Source organism: Bos grunniens, chromosome 10, assembly GCF_055505025.1.
Source record: "Bos grunniens cultivar Pamir isolate PY7600 chromosome 10, Bosgru_T2T1.0, whole genome shotgun sequence".
Taxonomy (NCBI): domain Eukaryota; kingdom Metazoa; phylum Chordata; class Mammalia; order Artiodactyla; family Bovidae; genus Bos; species Bos grunniens.
The window spans coordinates 17,418,437-17,436,227 of record NC_141174.1 but is presented as its reverse complement, the minus strand read 5'-3'; the positions used below and the strand labels follow the sequence as shown (position 1 = coordinate 17,436,227).

At 41.0% G+C, this 17,791-nt stretch overlaps 1 protein-coding gene across 6 annotated transcripts in view; it reads right to left on the bottom strand.

Annotated features, from left to right (window-relative positions):
- Nucleotides 1-17,791, bottom strand: part of AREL1 (apoptosis resistant E3 ubiquitin protein ligase 1) — a 44,491-nt gene that overhangs the window by 18,556 nt on the left and 8,144 nt on the right. The window contains exons 2-5 of one of the 6 annotated variants that reach the window (XM_086319651.1): nt 8,055-8,165; nt 4,084-4,144; nt 3,000-3,226; nt 1,831-2,068 (exon numbers count right to left, since the gene is read on the bottom strand). In XM_086319651.1, coding sequence (XP_086175777.1) covers nt 1,831-2,068; nt 3,000-3,226; nt 4,084-4,099 — 481 coding nt within the window. In that variant the 5' untranslated portion in view covers nt 4,100-4,144; nt 8,055-8,165. Of the gene's footprint in view, nt 1-1,830; nt 2,069-2,999; nt 3,227-4,083; nt 4,145-8,054; nt 8,370-17,791 lie in introns of all 6 variants that reach the window. The other 5 variants (XM_086319654.1, XM_086319652.1, XM_086319656.1 and 2 more) reach the window with 5 other exon arrangements.

Here is a 17,791-nt window from a genome sequence, read left to right as displayed (position 1 = left end):
TCACTCCTGAGCGCTGCCTCCTGCTGTCGCCCACAGAGTAACCACAGCTGACTAGAGTGTGGACACGGTCTGCGGTGAGCAGAGGTTCTGAGCCAGGGTTCCTGGAGCAGCAGCGCAGCTCCCCCCAGGGGAACCCTTCAGGGACTTGGGCCTGCCCAGGCCTCGGACACGCGGGGCGGGGCCTCGCAGGTCACTGGGACAAGGGCTGAAGTCTGAGAACTACCGGCTTTAGCCGTTCCGGTGTCACTGATTTTCTACATCAGATTCCTAGTTTGGTGAGGTTTTAAATTTAAGTCTTATTTTTATACAAAATGATTGGCAGACTTTCACTAAGCTTGAGAAGCAAAAGCTCCCTGTAAAATGTGCATGGCCCCGGCCAAGAGCTGTCAAATGAAAAATTCTGTACTTAAGCAGGTTTTCAGTGTATGTATCTTTTCTTGATGGTATGAAGAATTTATTTAGGCTTGACTGTTTTTAAAAGCCATAATGAATGTATAATTTATGTTAAAAGTGTGAACCCTTTGTTACAAAGGAAAAGTAATTTTATGATTGGTTGCCTCTTGCCCCATCAACTCCATCTATTACTGTCATATTAGTCCCACCCCTGCTGTTTGCTCGGAGCCTTTAAATTTCTGTATTTAATTCTTATGATAAATGAGTCACCATAATCCCATGGAATTAGGTCTTTTCAAAACTGAAACTCTTGAGTCACAGAAGATAATCAGCTGTTCAGAATGATGCTCTGGACGGCCAGCATTCCGAGAATGTATTCAGACCGAAACTTTGCCTACCTCCTCTTTTTTCCCCTTTTACACATTAAACAGGTTGAGAACTAAAAAATAAAATAAAATTTATATAGAAAGGCAAAAGTTCTGGAAAAGCTAAAACAATTCTAAAAGAGAAAAGTGGAGAGTCAGTTTACCCAATTTCAAGACTTATTACGTAGCTACATCATTAAGACTCTGGTATTGGTGGACGGATAGACACTTACACCAAAGGAACGGAAGGAGAACCCAGAAATAGGTCACCACGAATATGCCCAACAGATCCCTGACAAACGTGCAAAACCAATGCAATAGGGGAAAGATAGCCTTTCCAATAAATGATGCTGGAGCAACTAGACATTTATAAGAAAAATACTGACCTAAATTACAAAAGCTAACTAAAAATGGATTACAATCTTGAATACTAAAACTGGAAAATTTTACAAAAAAAAAAAAAACACAGGAGAATATCTTCAGAACCTAGGACTAGTCAGAGAGTTCTCAGACACCAAAACATGATCCATAAAATGAAAAATTAATAAATTGACTTCATCAAAATTAAAACTTGTTTTGTGAGAGACCCCATTAAGGAGATGAAAAGAAAAGCTAAAGATTGAGAGAAAATATTTGCAAACCACATCTGTAACAAAGGACTTAAAGAACTCTCAAAACTCAATAGTAAAAAACAAAAAATCCCATTAGAAAACGGACAAAAGACATTTCATCGAAAAGGACACACAGATGGCAAATAAGCACATGAAAAGATGTTCGACACTGTTAACCACTAGGGACATGCAGACTAAAACCACTATTCATAATGGCCACAAACTGGAAAACAACCCAGATGTTCTTTAACTGGTGAAAGATTAAATCAAGTATGGTATACTCACACCAGGCAATAATACCACCCAGCAATACATTTTTAAACCATTAAATTGTGTATTTTAAATGAATGAATTATAAAGCATGTGAATTAAATTTCAATAAAGGCACTATTTAAAAAGCAAAGGAGAAAAAAGGAAAAGAAGAAGGAAGGAATGGAGGGAGGGAGAAACAAAAAACCTACCAGGCTGAAAAATCTTGTAGTAGGGACTATAGGCCACGTTTAACCCACCGAGCTTCACTGAGATTTCATACCGCCCAGCTCTGCGTACAGTGAAAGCCACCTTGACCACATTGGAACTGGGCTCCTGGAGGACCTCCTGGGTCACTGGAATGTCCACTGCCAGCTCAACATGAGAGATGTGGACTCTTAGTCCCACAGGCCGGTGTGCAGGGAAGGGCTGCCCGTTCTTATAGAATAACTGTGGTGGGGAGAAGAGGGACACCCATTGGTGAGCAGGGGGATAACAGCTGTGCAACTTGAGAGTGTGTGGGGTGGGAGCGGGTGGCTGGTAAATCCCCACACCCACCTAATCTTACAGTCCTGCTCACACAAGGAGAAACAAATTCTCTCCATGCTTCGAAGAAAACCATTAAATCACAGACAGATTCTTAACCATTTCAGAGGAAAGGGGTGAAATATACTATTGAATCCACTTCAACTTGACACTTAATGAACCACAGAGGCCGCCTCCCCTGTCTTACTCGCCCTTTTTTCTTACATTTATCACTGCTAGCTCAAGCATCAGGGGAAGTCAGTGGGTATCACTGGCACTGAGTGAACAGAAGCTCTAGGCAAGGCTGGGGGTTTCGGACTATGAAACTAAGAAGAAGGCTGCAGTGCAGAAGTCACTGCAGAGGCAGCAAACTTTCTGCAAAAGGCCAGAGAGTAATACCGTTAGTTAGCAGGGCATACATAGTTACTCAGCTGTGATTAACATCTCAAATGTGACCGCATCTATAGGCAGTACAGGAAGATGAATGGGTGCGAATGTGTTCCAGTAAGCCTGTATTTATAGAAGCAGGAAGTGAGCTTGATTTAACGCTTGGGCCATGGTTTGCCAACCCCTAATCTACAACACCTACCCTCTTCAGTAACATTTTTCTCATTGTGAAAATGTAACATTAAGCTTTATACTTCTTCTAAGCTGAATACCTATTAAAGCCAAATGATAGAAAAATTGACTCTTTAGATGTTAACAATTCCCAAGTTCCTGGTGGGGGTAGGGGGGCGAGATGGGGGAATTGAAAAACAAGGGAAAATATTAACAGTCCAGGCCAGACCGGACTAGGCTCTGGAAGGCAACTGACTCAGAAACCCCAGTGCGTACAGAGACAGAAACATTCCCTTACATGCACTCGGAAGGCCATGCTGTGGCCCACCTCATAGGGGTCCTTCCAATCCCAGGAGACTTTGCAAGACCGGGGATCCAGGTAATTTCCCCGCACGTAGTCATATATAGTCCGGTCCCCTCGGCGTTCGCGGTCCTCATTCTGAAGGAAGCTGACTACACGTGCGGCAAGCTCAAAGAGGAACTTAATTGTGAAGAAGAATGCAACCACAGACACTGTGATTCCACCTATGTGAAAGAGAAAACACACACCACCTTCCAGTTACACATTACAGCTTCTCCTTATGGAACAGGCCAGCCATCAGTCAGGGGAGAAGTCCAAAGACCCACTCTACTGGGTCACCACCTCTGTGGGTGAAGACAGGAACTTCCTTCCGTACCAGGGTCAAAAACGAAGGTCCTTGGGCCAAATTCCACCCACTGCCTGTTTTTGCAAATAAAATTCTACTAAAACACAGCCCCACCCACTCATTTACTATTGTCTAGGGCTGGTTTTGCCCTAAAACCACAGAGTTCAGCAGTGGTGACACAGAGTGTATGGCCTGGGAAGCTGAAAATATTTACTCTTTGGCCCTTCACAAAAGAAGTCTGCCAACCCTTGTTCTATACCATGGACCATATACAATGCCTACCCACAAGCTCCCTGCCTGTGCTGGGCCCTGACAAGAGTAGTAAAAAGAATGGGTGTTCTGCTCTCTCCAGTTGGAAGCCCTCCCCTTCCTTGTCCACTTGGCAAAAGCCCCACCACAGTCCCTACCACAGTCAGGGGTTCCTTCTGGGCTCCCTCAAACTCCTGTACATTGATTCATCTACTCAACGTTTCTCCCCTTTGTGTTACGAACTTCATGGAGGCAGATTTTTGCCTTATTTGACTTTGACTCGACAGGAAACAGTGTCTGGCACTGGCTATAATTACTCAATAAATATTTCTCAAGTGAATGAATTCCGCTGCTAACTCTGTGAAGGTACATTCTGGCATGATTAGAAATATTTCTAAGTCTCTTTTCAAGGACAAAGAGGGAGGCAGAAAAGGATATAAGCAACCCTAACCAAAAAAATGAGAGAGGGCTCTCTCCGTGACGTACCAATAACGTAAAACATCAGGTCCCTTCAGTGCCAACAGACAGCCGAGGATCACAGCTGCAGCTGCAAAAGAAAACGTGTTTAGTTTTTCCTGACTCTTCCCTGCAGCCGCCTCAGGGAGAGACAAAGCAGAGCATGTGGCTTGAGCCAACCATCTCTGGCCTTCCTGTCCCTGCTCTCTCTCTAGCTTGACAGGTGCCCTACAACACTGCAGAGAAACAGACTGCATCACTGCCCCGAAAAATTTCCAATCTACCGACCACCCTAGGAATACCACAAACAGCCGCTTCTAATTACGAAATGCAGTAACATGGCTTTCATCTTCCTGGATCCAGGGCCCCAAGACAGTTTTCCCTCCCCCATGCAAAGTAGTGCTAATTAACACAAGCAAAGAGGATAATGGAGTCACTTTCCCCTTACATTTGCCTTCTGGAAGTAATTCATCTAAGTAGAAATAGTTATATAAAATGTGGATTTTTTTTTTAAAAGCAAGGATTATTATCATCATGTTGGCATTATGTAATTAAAATGAACTCTGGGTCATCTCAATAATAAGCGGTGGGCATGTAAGAGAAGCTGGCTTTTTTTTTTTTGGGCTGTTACCAATCAGACAAACTAATGGGCCTTGTGAAAGATGAGCCCAGCAGAGGCCAAGGAGAGGAACCAGAGGAGGAGACTGGACTTCTCATCCCAAGTGATGTCTGCCAAGGTCAGAACAATTCAGACAGGGGCCAGAGTCTGAGGGGAAACTTTCACTATTAGTAGAGTTATTCCAGAGTAAGACTTCAATCTTCTTACTCATTTGAACCACCCAAGGTACTGCCAAGGAAAAATGCAATGCACACTGACATTCCTATCTCACCCCTGAGTTCTGACCTTAGCAGGCTATACGTGCTCTCCAGTTCACAGTGCACTAAAGTCACTCTTTAAAGTCAATAGATATTAAGGTTATCAATGTGATCTCAAGCCAGCACCTTTCATCACCACTAATATATAACTTAGAGACAAGACATATGAAAATTTCTATGCTTGGATTTGAGAGGAACCAAATCACTTTTTTTTTTTTTTGAACAGCTTGTGCTTTGATGTCTAATTGTGCTGGGAAAATTTAGGAGAAAGAGTGGCTGAAAATGGCCATTAGATCCTTTGATAACAATATATCCAATGGAAACCATAGGGAGTAGGTAATCTCAGGAGTGGCCATGTCAATTTTCTTAGAAATCACTATTGAGACTAGTGTCTCAAGTCCCACCAGAAAAGAAATCCACATATGGAATATTAGCGGTATCAATACACATGGGTTACACTGCTCTCCAAAGGGTCTACAGAGACAATACACTAACTCAAAATTTGAGACCACAGCTAGCAAGTCTCCTTTCCAAACAAATATCTCATCTCCGAGGCTGAAAAGCTGTTATCATCTCTCTAAAAGCATCTGTCTGTGCCTTACAGGATGTACCAGGCAACTTGGTGGAACCAAAACCAGCAGTTTAATTGTCTCAGACACTCTCTCAGTTGGATGTCATTCAATCTGATCCTGGATGTGAACATTTAGTCCTCAGCAAAGTTACAGCACTCAGTAGAAAATGAAGTGTATGTAGGTGATGCTACAGACTTGTGTCTTAAGTCTCTTACTCCCTGGAGGAAGCAACACTAAATTCATGGCACACATCATGAGGGCTGGGGAAATTCCTATGTACTACCTCTCTGACAACTACAACAACATTTCTGTGAGAGGCAGCTGACAAGCAGTAAGTCAGAGCCAAGAGACCAGTTCCAGGCTGCAATTGTATGACCTGTCTAAGCTTCGGAGTTCTCACTGCTGTAAAAAGGGTTGAGGTTTAATAATTCCTATGGTACCATCTCCTTTAGTGTGACAGGACTTCAGTATAACTCTCCACAACTATCAAGACTCTTAAAAAGTATAGCAAAAAAAAAATAATACAGAGAATGAGGGTATACCGAGACTAAAGCTAGACTACGTGCATTCAAATCCATTCTCTGCCACTCACAACTTATTTAATCTCTCTATAATTTGCCAGTTTCCTTATCTATCAAATGGGGCTAATATTTGTGTGTACTTCATTGGGGTACTGTGAGGATGAAAAGGGTTAATACATGTAAAGGGTTAATACTTGTAAACAACCTAGAATGGGGCCAGTGAGTTCTCAGTTTTAAAACTATTACTCTAACTATTATCAATAGTAGCAGCAGCATCACTGCTTCTTTGCTTCAGAGCCAATGAGAAACTGAGGGAACTCCTCTATAGGGTCACACTTCATTCAACGAGAAACGCATCACAACTACAAAATGAAAGGCTTCCTTAAGCCTTCCTAATCATACTTAAATCCTCTGCCTACACTGGCATTCTTTATACTGTTCTAATTTCATGTTTGAAAATTTTTATAATCAAGAGTTTAAAAAAATTCATACTAAAATAATTCATCCAACAAATGGTGAGTACCTACTTCATACGCCAGATACTGGGGGAATGGTATACAACAGCCATAGTCTCAGTCCTCATGGCTGATAATAATAAACTTGACTTTGTTAAAACCTTGTCCATCTCCCCATTCACTTATTGCTCACCCAAATCATCACCACCACTGATCTAGATCACCTACACCTTTTCCAATACATTAATTCTACTTTTCTATTTCAATTTCCTCTATTATTTAAAACTCAGCATACCAATTTTTTTTTTAAACTCTCTTCTCCATGAAGCCACCTTGTGACCAGGGAATTAGCTCTGTCAATTCATCACTCATTAATGTGATCTTTATGAACTATCCCACTTCTTGACAATACCATTCCAAAAACCCCCCCAACAATACTTTACCCAGCTCTCAATTTTGCCCATGGTCACATTCTAAACTTGCCTTCTGCATCTTCTCCCTCTGGATGCTGTCACAAAGCCTCCATGCCTTTGGATACAGGGTTTCCTTTTAGGGTGACCCCCCAAACCACTTTTATTCCAGATTCACTTCTTCTGCGGCAGTTTCTGTCCTCTTACTGTACCTGTGGTGTGCTCTCTGCCCCATCTCTCCTCCCGTCCCACCTCACAGCAGTAAACCCATAAGTTGCAACTCCCCTTACTGAGTCATTACCACAGGCCAACAGTGTACTAAGTGTTTCACAAGTTAGCCTAAATAATTGTCACCAATACAACTTGGTAAAATGAGCATTATTATTCTCATTTTAAAGACTTGAAAAAAAAAAGCTAGGGTTGGAAAAGTTGACTTGCTGAACATCTCCCAGCAGGATAAGTGACTCAAGCCCATGTCTAACTCTGAAGCCCAATGTTCTTAACCTCATATAACTGTGAATCATGAATCATGAAAAAAGAGTGGAGTCATACGGCTAGTGAAGTATTTGGGGAGAGAAAAGATTTAAGAAAACAGGTAAAATAAAGTATGAAAAACATTACCCAATCTTACCGAGGCTAAAATTAGAAAGATAAATGTTTATGGCCTCCTTTTTAATCTTTTGAAATAAAAATAAAGCATTACAAAGGAAAATGGAATGCAGTACCGATTATCTAATGCAGAAATATCGCTTGCTTACTAAAAGATCCCGGGCAAGCTGCTTAATACTACAGCACTTTGGCTCACATTATCTACAAAAGAGGGAAAGGGGAAATACTTGAAGATGTTTGTCTCAGGGGAATGTTAGAAAGTTGACTGACACATATTCTAAAACTCTTTGCCTTTTTTTAGTACAAAGATTTATAATTACAGTATCAAATAAATTTTAGCCCTAACATTGAAGATCCAGTGTGAAAAAGTCAATTCCCAGAAATGGAGAATTGATTTCTTCATACTTAAATATGCCCTGCTGGGAATAAAGTCAATTCTGACTGCAACTGTGCACGTCAATGCTAGCTAGGCCTCGCTGAGAGAACTCAGAAACTGGTCACTGAGTCCATATTCTCCATCCTAATAAGAAGTGAACCTTAACTAGCCTATCACCTTACCTTTAAACGAGGTCCCATGTTCTAAGAACCGAGGGGAGCACGTCTATTCACCAAAGCAGGTACCTTTCGGCCACTTTCACCTTGTCTTCCAACTTCCACGTGAGAAAACAGCTGCAAGGTCAACAGAAAGTGTCCATCAGATCTTCAGGAAGGGTGTGTCACACAAGCAGAGGGTCAGTGTTTCTGGAACGAACTGCCTGAATTCCTGGGTAGAGAAACATAATCCCCAAATACATCATCTCTGGACCTCTTTCTAATGCAGGGTGCAGTCAGCTGCAGAAGGGTGCTTCGGGTCTGCTGTCTTAGGATCCTATCCTACAAAGAAAAAAAGGAGTCAGTGGGATAGGTTTTCATTTCTCAAAGAGAACTCCCAGCAAACAACAAAGAAGAGGCACAGAATAGGCAGTGGAAACCCTGTGGCACCAAAAATAACCAAAGGCAGGTGAACCTCTGACCAAGCTTTTCCCAATTAAAATCATGAGAAAAGCCAAGAGGCGATCTCACCGCCTTAGCTGGTCACTTCCCAGAAAGGAGCTCTGGCACTTCAGTTGATTCCAACCCTTCAGTAGAAGCAAACCAGAGCACAGACTTAAGAGTGAGTCTCCTCCCAACCACACAACCAGTTTCACTTTAATGGGACAGGGAACAAGGTGAAGAGAAATGAAAGGAGACGATAGTGGGGCCAGGTTGCAGGGGGCCTTAGAAGCCATGAATAAGGAACCAAGGGAACACTCAGCTGGAAAGGGGAAACCACCCAAGAGCTTGAAAACCTAATCATCCAACTAAAAAGTAAATTAAAAAATAACCTGATCAGTCAGCCTATATACAGTTTGCTCCCTTTATGCCTATGTATGCATTTCCAAGACAGGGTTAAACAATACTGACTTTATGTTTACTTTTAGTACTGACTTTAAAATTTTAGTAAAATTTGCTACTACGGGTGAGGGGAAGTTTTCTGTGAACATTCAAGATAAAGACACTGAGTAATAAAGTTGAGTAAAGTCCATCTTTACTGACCAAAGATATTCATGAACTAAATGTAGCAGAAAGGGGGTTCTAGTAAGAACAGCCACCGTACAACAGGAAACTACTGATCACTAAGTGAAGAGACAGTCCCTTTCCACGTGGCAGAAGCTGTTCTGAGTCCTTCACGTGTATTAATTCACAACCCTCAGACAGATACAACTGTCTCTATTTTACAAATTAGGAAATTGAGGCATTTTCTCAAGGAACTTTCTCAAGATCACCACAGTACATAGTAGACTTGAGTCAAACCCAGACAACCTGGACTCAGATGCCATGCTTTGGATGACCACTCTGCTGCCTTTTTATAAAGGGAAACTAAGAAACAAAATTAAAAAATGCTAACAAGAGCCAAAGAACAGAATGGGTGAAAGCCACCAGATCAAACAAGTTGGAAAACTTTTATAATTAAAAATAAATAAGCATGTGTTATTATTTTAAAATATGGTGACAGACTTGCCAAGTACATCAGCCAAAACCTGGGTCAACTAGCAACTGGAACCAGTTCAAACGAGCCACAAACAAGAATCACATAAACTATAAGAGATCCATCAGAATGTAATATAAGCATTTAAAAAATGATACTTTTAAGGAATAACAACCCAGTGAATCACTCACAAATAAAATGTTAAATGAAAAAGCAAGCACAAAATTATTTACATGAGTCCAATTGTTAAAATATTACATTATATAAAGAAGACTGGGAAGAGCAACATAAAAATGTTCATAGTGGTCATTTTTTGGTGTCTGGAATTAGACATTTTTTTCTAACTGTACCTTTTAGTGTTTTCCAAATTCTCTTTTTTTTTTTTTGGTCTCACCATGTGGCATGTGGGATGGATTGAATCTGTGTCCCCTGCAGTAGAAGCAGAGTCCTAACCACTGGACTGCCAGGGAAGTCCCCCAAATTCTTAATGATAGGAAAACATATAAGAAGTTTCTATTTCTGAACAAATACTGTGTTTTGTTTTGTTTTCTTCTAAAAAAGGGAGAGAACAGGCAAAAGATCTTTATTTTTCAACCAAGGAAACAGTATTTTAAAACTAATTAAATATAATAGAACGTACTGAACTTTTATTTCTACTCATAATGATCTCAGTGGGTCTCCAACCTTGTGATCAGCTATTCGATTATTAAATCAAGTAACTCCTAGATCTTACATCATCTTTATGGTGCCCCACAATGAACTGCCACACTTACCTCTGTTCCCCACGCTTCAGTGCTTCTAGTGAGCTTCAAGACTCAATTCAAGCCCCCAGCCCCTTTCCTGGTCCAATTCCTAAGACCCTCTGAGGACTCCCCACACCAGGCAGAACCAATCACTTTCTCCTTTGTGATACTCCTATGCTGAAGATACCTCTACTGAAGCATTTATTAGTCTGTATTATAAGTATTTGTTTATACAGTAGTCTCTCCTAATGAACTGTAGGCTCCCTGAGGACACTTACTGGGTCTTACTCATCTTTGCCTCCCAGTGACTAACATGGTATTCAAAGTCATCTCAGAGTCCATACTTTCACAAGTTCCCCAGGTGATTCCTATGTGTGTTAAAATTCAGGAAGCATGGCCTCAACTCTAGAGCAGCCAGCCTGAGAAGGCACCTACTATTCTGCACCTCTCTATGAGGTTCACGGGTGATGCTGACGCTGCTGGTCTGCAGACCATGCTTTCAGGAGCAGCAAGGGTCTACAGCAGGAGGAGCTGGCAAACTACAGCTTGCAGGCCGAATCCAGACAGTCACTGGGTTTTGTTTAAAAAAAAAAAAAAATTTTGTCAGAAAGAATGAATGCAGCCAAGTTCCTTCGTTTACATTCTATCTTTGACTGCCTTTGAACTACAACACAGAGTTGAGTAGTTGCAGCAGAGATGTATGGTTTACAAAGCTTTCCTATCTGAGTGTCTACAGAAAAAGTTTATCCACTTCTGGTATAGACGACTTAGTTTTAAAGTTACATAAATGTGTAGCATTAATAAACTCATTTTTATGTATCAAAAAAAAGCATAAAAATCACCTTCCAGTTCTACTGTCCCTGCTTAAGAAAACAGCTATAAAACTGGCGATTTTATGCAAATGTGTCTCCTGGCTAATTTCAATTGTCATTTAAAAGTTTTATGCCTTCCATACCCCAAATAGGCATTTTATACAACCATTTCCCAAAGTATGTGCTTCATACAATCATGCTTAGATTTCATCAAGGCTACAATTTCCTAAAATCAACGAGTACCTCAGGGACCAAATACTGTACCTGGGTTTCTAAAATTATTGCCATACATACTGACTCTGTCACTACTTTTAAAGTGCTATTCTAAAAAGCTGTGATCCCTGTATAGCACAGGGAACTCTATACTCAGGACTCAGTAATGACCTGCATGGGGAAAAATCTAAAACAGTGGATGGATGCACATGTATAACTGTCCACTCTGCTGTACACCTGAAACGAACACAATGTTGTAAATCTACGATAATCCAATAAAAAATTAACTTAAAAAAAAGTATGTGAAAGTCCACTTCAGAATTCTGGTACATAAAGGGATAAAGAGATAGGCAGCACATAGGAGTACCAAATAATAACCACTGAGTCCCACAGAACGAGTCAGGACAAGAGAAAGATGTGTGCTTTATAAGATGTTAGTCTCAGGCATTCTCTACACAGAGAAGTGCCGACCTCAAGTCCACGGAAGTCGAATAAAAAACACAGATCATTCAATTAGCCAAAGGCCCACAAGTTAGAGTGGCCCAACTGAGGATGTTCCAAGAAATAACGTGCACTATCAGACACTTGAGAATATTAGTTTACCTTTTCCTTTGCTTAAATTTCACCCTTGGTTTATTCTCCCCACCACTAAATCCCACCATAAAAGACCACCCTCCCCTGTCAAGCTTATACTCTTGAGATATTTATACAGTTGTGTATTCCTGTGACCTTGGTTCAGCCAAGTTATAGTTTTCATTTGTATTCTTTCCTCATCCATCAGCCCCTCCAGTCTCTTAATCATTCCTGTGGGTCTTCTGTGAACTCTCTCCAGCTGCTCCCCAGCGATCTGGTAATGAGGTGCCTCCAAATGACTGCAGCCCTCCAGGAACAGCCTCGTTAGTCAGAACAGGGTGAGCTCACCCTCCTCGGTTCCATGACATAATACTCCCAAGCAGACGATCCCCCCAAACAGAAAGCTAGAATGTTGCTGTATTAGACTATAACCCATTCCGTGCTTCCTTGATCTGGGCACTGGGGCATGCCAGAATGTGGTAGGAGACAGAGGATAAATGGACACATTCCCACTTGCATCCAGCTATCAGAGGATGAGGTGGATGGGGAGAAAAAAGTATTTTCATGTTATAACAAACTCATTTAGATAGTAAAATAGAATGCAAAACATGCATGAATTTCTAAAGATAAAACATGGACACGAACATGGACATGTTCAAAACATTCATATGCTTTTTGTCACTGAGGCAGAAAGGCGACTTCAGGCTCTGTTCCCAGCCCCCAAAGGGTTACACACCCACTGTCCTCTCCCATTAGAGGTACCTGAGCTGAAAATTCTGAAAATCACTACAACCCCCATTCAACTTACTGGTATACTACCCATTATCACTCATTTCATATACTCACATTTTTTCTATGTTCCTCCATCCCTAGACATCTGTATTTTCTCTTACCTTAAACGCAGTTTTAGCAAATTCACTACTAATATCTCTCAGTTCAGTTCAGTTCAGTTCAGTCATTCAGTTGTATCCAACTCTTTGAGACCCCATGGACTGCAGCACACCAGGCCTCCCTGTCCATCACCAACTCCCAGAGTTTACTCAAACTCATATCCACTGAGTCGGTGATGTCATCCAACCATCTCATCCTCTGTCGTCCCCTTCTCCTCCTGCCCTCAATCTTCCCCAGCATCATGGTCTTTTCAAATGAGTCAGCTCTTTGCATCAGGTGGCCAAAGTATTGGAGTTTCAGCTTCAACATCAGTCCTTCCAATGAACACCCAGGACTGATCTCCTTTAGGATGGACTGGTTGGATCTCCTTGCAGTTCAAGGGATTCTCAAGAGTCTTCTCCAACACCACAGTTCAAAAGCATCAATTTTTTGGCACTCAGCTTTCTTTACAGTCCAACTCTCACATCCATACATGACTACTGGAAAAACCATAGCCTTGACTAGCCGGACCTTTGTTGGCAAACTAACATCTTTAGGTTCTTCTGTATCATTCCTTCTTCATTCATTTCATTTTTTAAGACTGTGTGCTAAAAGCTAAGGTCACAAGGATAAGTAAGACAAAGTCTTTTCTCAACCTCCATTAACCCTGTCCAATGTGGGAGGTAGATAATACAACGTAGCAGGTGTACAAAAGAGGAGAAAAACAATGTGTGGAAGGCAAAGGAAGGAGAGAGGTTATCTTGCCTGAGTGGGGCTGTTACCTAACAATGAGTAGGCCTTTTGCAAGGCAGGGAAACAACAACAACCACCACCAACATCCTAGGTAGAAGGAACATCCTAAGTAAAAGGACTGAGTCAAGAGAGAGTGATGAAAAGCATTATGAAAGCAAAGTGTTTGGAAAACCATGGGGCTAAACCAGGGTGCCTGATACTAAGTACAGCACAGTGCAGTGGTTAAGAGCATGAATTTTACAATTAAGTGATCCTGAACAAGCTATTTAGCTTCTCTTCTGTTGCCTCGGGTATAACATGGAGATGCACTGAGAAAAGGAAGGAATTCAGCTGCCCTTGGGGAGCAAGACTTGGACTATAAGGGAAGGGAAGACCGGTTGAGACTGGAAACTAGGCCCAGGTGACTTGGCATCACAGGAGAGCCCCAGGGGATATGGCTCGATGTGCTACCCAGGCTTTGGGCCTGCCAGGTTATGATGGCGGTCTGTGCCCAAGCCACCCAACCCAAATAAATGAGGAAGACAGCACTGAGTGTACCTGAGGGAATTTGGTTCAGCCAAGTTACACAGCTTTCATTTCTGTTCTCTCTGCATCAGGAAAGATGGAGAGATCCAGAGAAATCTCATTTTGAACCAATGACAGCAACAATCCAAAACACTAAGTTTCTGAATTCTTTTTCCAGTATGATGATAAAAACAAGAATCCACCTCTACTGAGAACTTACTACGTGCCAGCACTGTGTGAACTATTTCACGGATTATCTCATTTAATTCTCTCAGCAACCGTATAAGGTAACTGTATTATGATGCCTATTTTACAGATTAGGAAACGGAGGTACAGACAGCTAAAATAACATGTCTGTGGTCACTAAATTGACAACTGAAGGAACCAGGCAATGTGATCCCAGAGCCTACCTTCTTATCCAGGAATACTGATGCATCAAGAACCTCCAAAAGGGTTGGGGAGGGAGAGACATTCTTGGGATAGGAAGAAAGAGAGCTCAGAAGTATTTAATTTGGAACTTTAAAGGAATATGACTTCATTTGATTAGACTCTAAACAACAGCAACAAAGCCACAAGAGAAGTTCTTTAACTAAGGGAGTAACAGGATCACACATTTAAAGAGAAGTAACTCTGGGGGCAATGTGAAAGAGACTCTGAAGAGAAAGATCAATGGCTGAGAGACAAGAGGATACTGTCCAAGGAAGCTTCTAGGCACTGGTCGTGACGTAGACAGGAAGAGACTAGAGTGTGCTTTGTTTCTGTTAGAAGCAACAGGATCAGTGATCTTCGAGACAAAAAGCCCAAAGGGAGCAAGAAGCCAAAGACAAGTTAGGATTTTCTATGCTTGGGAGCCTGGATGAATAATGACAGAGAATTAAGGAGGCAGAGCAGATATGGAGGGAAGGTAATGAGTGCAGAAGTGAACTTAAGTTTAAAGCGTCTACAGGATATCCCCTGTCAATGTAGGAGACGTGGGCTTGATCCTTGGGTTGGGAAGATCCCCTGGAGGAGGAAATGGCAACCCACTCCAGTATTCTTACCTGGAGAATCCCATGGACAGAGGAGTCTGGCGGCCTTTAGTCCATGGGGTCCCAGGGTCGGACACGATTGAGCAACTGAGCAGGCACATAGACGGAACATATCCAGATGAGAAAATCCACAAGACAAGTGGAAATCAGCATCTGAAGCTAGAGATACCAGGATCTGGAGGGCAGTCAAAAGACATGGGGAATGGGGAGAGACTGCTAGAGGGGACCAACTTTAGACATATCCTGCCCTTGCTTCCTCAGAGGAGCTAGCAAATCAAACTGAGAAGAAACTCAGAGGAGAAAAAATTTTTAAGTAATTTATTGGAGGCAAAAGGAAGTGACTATTCCTCCAAAGTGATGGTGAATTGTATTAGACCAAGTAAAGATTTAGGCCAGAGCGGGGAATTCAAAATCAGCCCTCATGTTTTTTTTCCTTATATGGAACTCTAATTCTCTGATACAGCAACTTCTTCATGTAAAATTTATATTTTATCTCCATCTATTTTTACAAATAATATTAATTTAAACTTGACCTAACACATAACTAGTAAGCTCTTTGCAACTCAGTTCAGTGCTATTATTTCAAAATTATTTTAATGTCTATAACAAATTCAGATCCAAACTTTAAACCCATTCTCTAATCCTGTATAAATTACTGCTACTGCTGCTAAGTCGCTTCAGTTGTGTCTGACTCTGTGCGACCCCATAGACGGCAGCCCACCAGGCTCCGCCGTATCCAGGATTCTCCAGGCAAGAACACTGGAGTGGGTTGCCATTTCCTTCTCCAATGCATGAACGTGAAAAGTGAAAGTGAAGTTGCTCAGTTCTGTCCGACTCTGAGCGACCCCATGGACTGCAGCCTACCAGGCTCCTCTGTCCATGGGATTTTCCAGGCAAGAGTACTGGAGTGGGGTGCCATTGCCTTCTCCAAATATATAAATCACTAGTAAAAAAAAAAACCTTTGTCCAATCTCTTGTCAAAATCAGTTTCCCTAAAGTGTCATTTGTATGTAGTAAGTCACCAATTTAAAGCATACAATTAAGAGTTCTGACAACTGTATAAGGTAATGATATAAAATACAATCATGATCCAGAGCATTTCATAACCCCCCAAAGTTCCTCAAGACCCTTTGCAGTCCTTCACCCTCCTACACAACCACTGATGTACTTTACTTAGCTATAGTTTTTGCCTTTTGCAAAATGCCTATAAATGACATCACATAGAAAATACAGTCTTTCGTGTGTGATACAATACTTGTGAGCTCCATACATGCTGTTATTTGTATCGGTAGTTCATTCCCCTTTGTAGTAGTCACCCATGATGTGGGCATACAGTTTGTTTATCCATTCCCCAGCAAAGGACATTTGGATTCTATCCAGGGTGGGGCTATTATGGGTAAACATTCAAATACAAGTGTAATGTGGACATACGTTTTCATTTTTCTTGGATAAACAGCTAAAAGTGGGACTGCCAGGCCATGTAATAAGTATACATTTAATTTATAAGAAACTGGCAAACTATTTTCCAAAGTGGCTGTACTACCTTGCATCTCCACCAGCAATGTATGAGAGCTCCAGTTACTGTATTTACCTATGCTTGGTATTATCAATCTTTTAAATTTTACCCATTCTAATAGGTGTGAAGTGGTATCTCACTGTGGTTTTAAAGTCCCCGAGGACTAACAATACTTAGCGTCTTTCCCTGGGCCTGTTGGCTATTTATAAAGCTTCTCTGGTATCCAAATCTTCTGTCATTTTTAAAAACTGAGCTGCCTTCTTACTGTAGTGTTGTAAAAGTTAAGTTATGAATACAAGTCCTTTATTAGATGCACATTCAGCAAATATTTTCTGTGACTTGCGTTTTCATTTTCTTAACGGTGTTGTTTAATGAGTAAAAGTTCCTAACTTTCCTAACTTGATGAAATCTAACTTATAAATTTTTTCTTCCTTCTACAGTTTGTCCTTTCTCGTATCTTAAAAAATTCTTTAAAAATCTTTGCCTAACTCAAGGTCACAAAGATTTTCTTCTAGAAATTTTATCTAAAAGCTTCATCTAAGAAAATCTCGTCAAAGTTTTTAAAAAGACTTTTCTTTAAAACACCTGTATTCCATTTATCTCATAATTAGTCACACAATTTTATTATCCCTTTGTTTCTTTTAAAATCAACTTCCCTCATTACCAAGCACTATTGAAGTTATAGTCTATTTCAGAATTGTTAAGATTTTTATCTTTTAACAGATGTTCCCCTTCTTCAATCTAATAAATGGCATTTCTAAATGTAGGCAAGATTTTAGTCCCTCGGGTCTCTTCAAATTGACATAAAACTTCTGGACCCCTGACGTTGGTTCTTAAAAGGAACTTTACATTTCTTAATTCAACTTGGATTCCATTACATCAGTCTCTTTAAAATAAGCCAGAGTTCTTCAGACTCAAAATTAAATGAACAGGGTATACGAGTTTCTATTCTATGCCCCTTGGAATAAAATATAGTTCATAGAAAGGAGGAAAAAGGTATACAAAGCTAATGTGACTAAAATGGAGAAATGAAATGAGAAGTTATCATTGCTCATTTCCTAACTTCACAGGACGTCTGAAGAGAAACAAAGTAGAAAACTGGCTCATCAAGGCCCCTGTCACAGACTTTAAATCAAGAAAACAGCAGCTCTGATTTACAACTCCTTCTTACCCTGATGTTTTTTTCCTATTTACCAAGCTGATCTACTGCACCCGATCCACAGATTTAGAACAGACCCCTGTGTTCCCATACCATGGCAGCTTTTATGCTTAGGT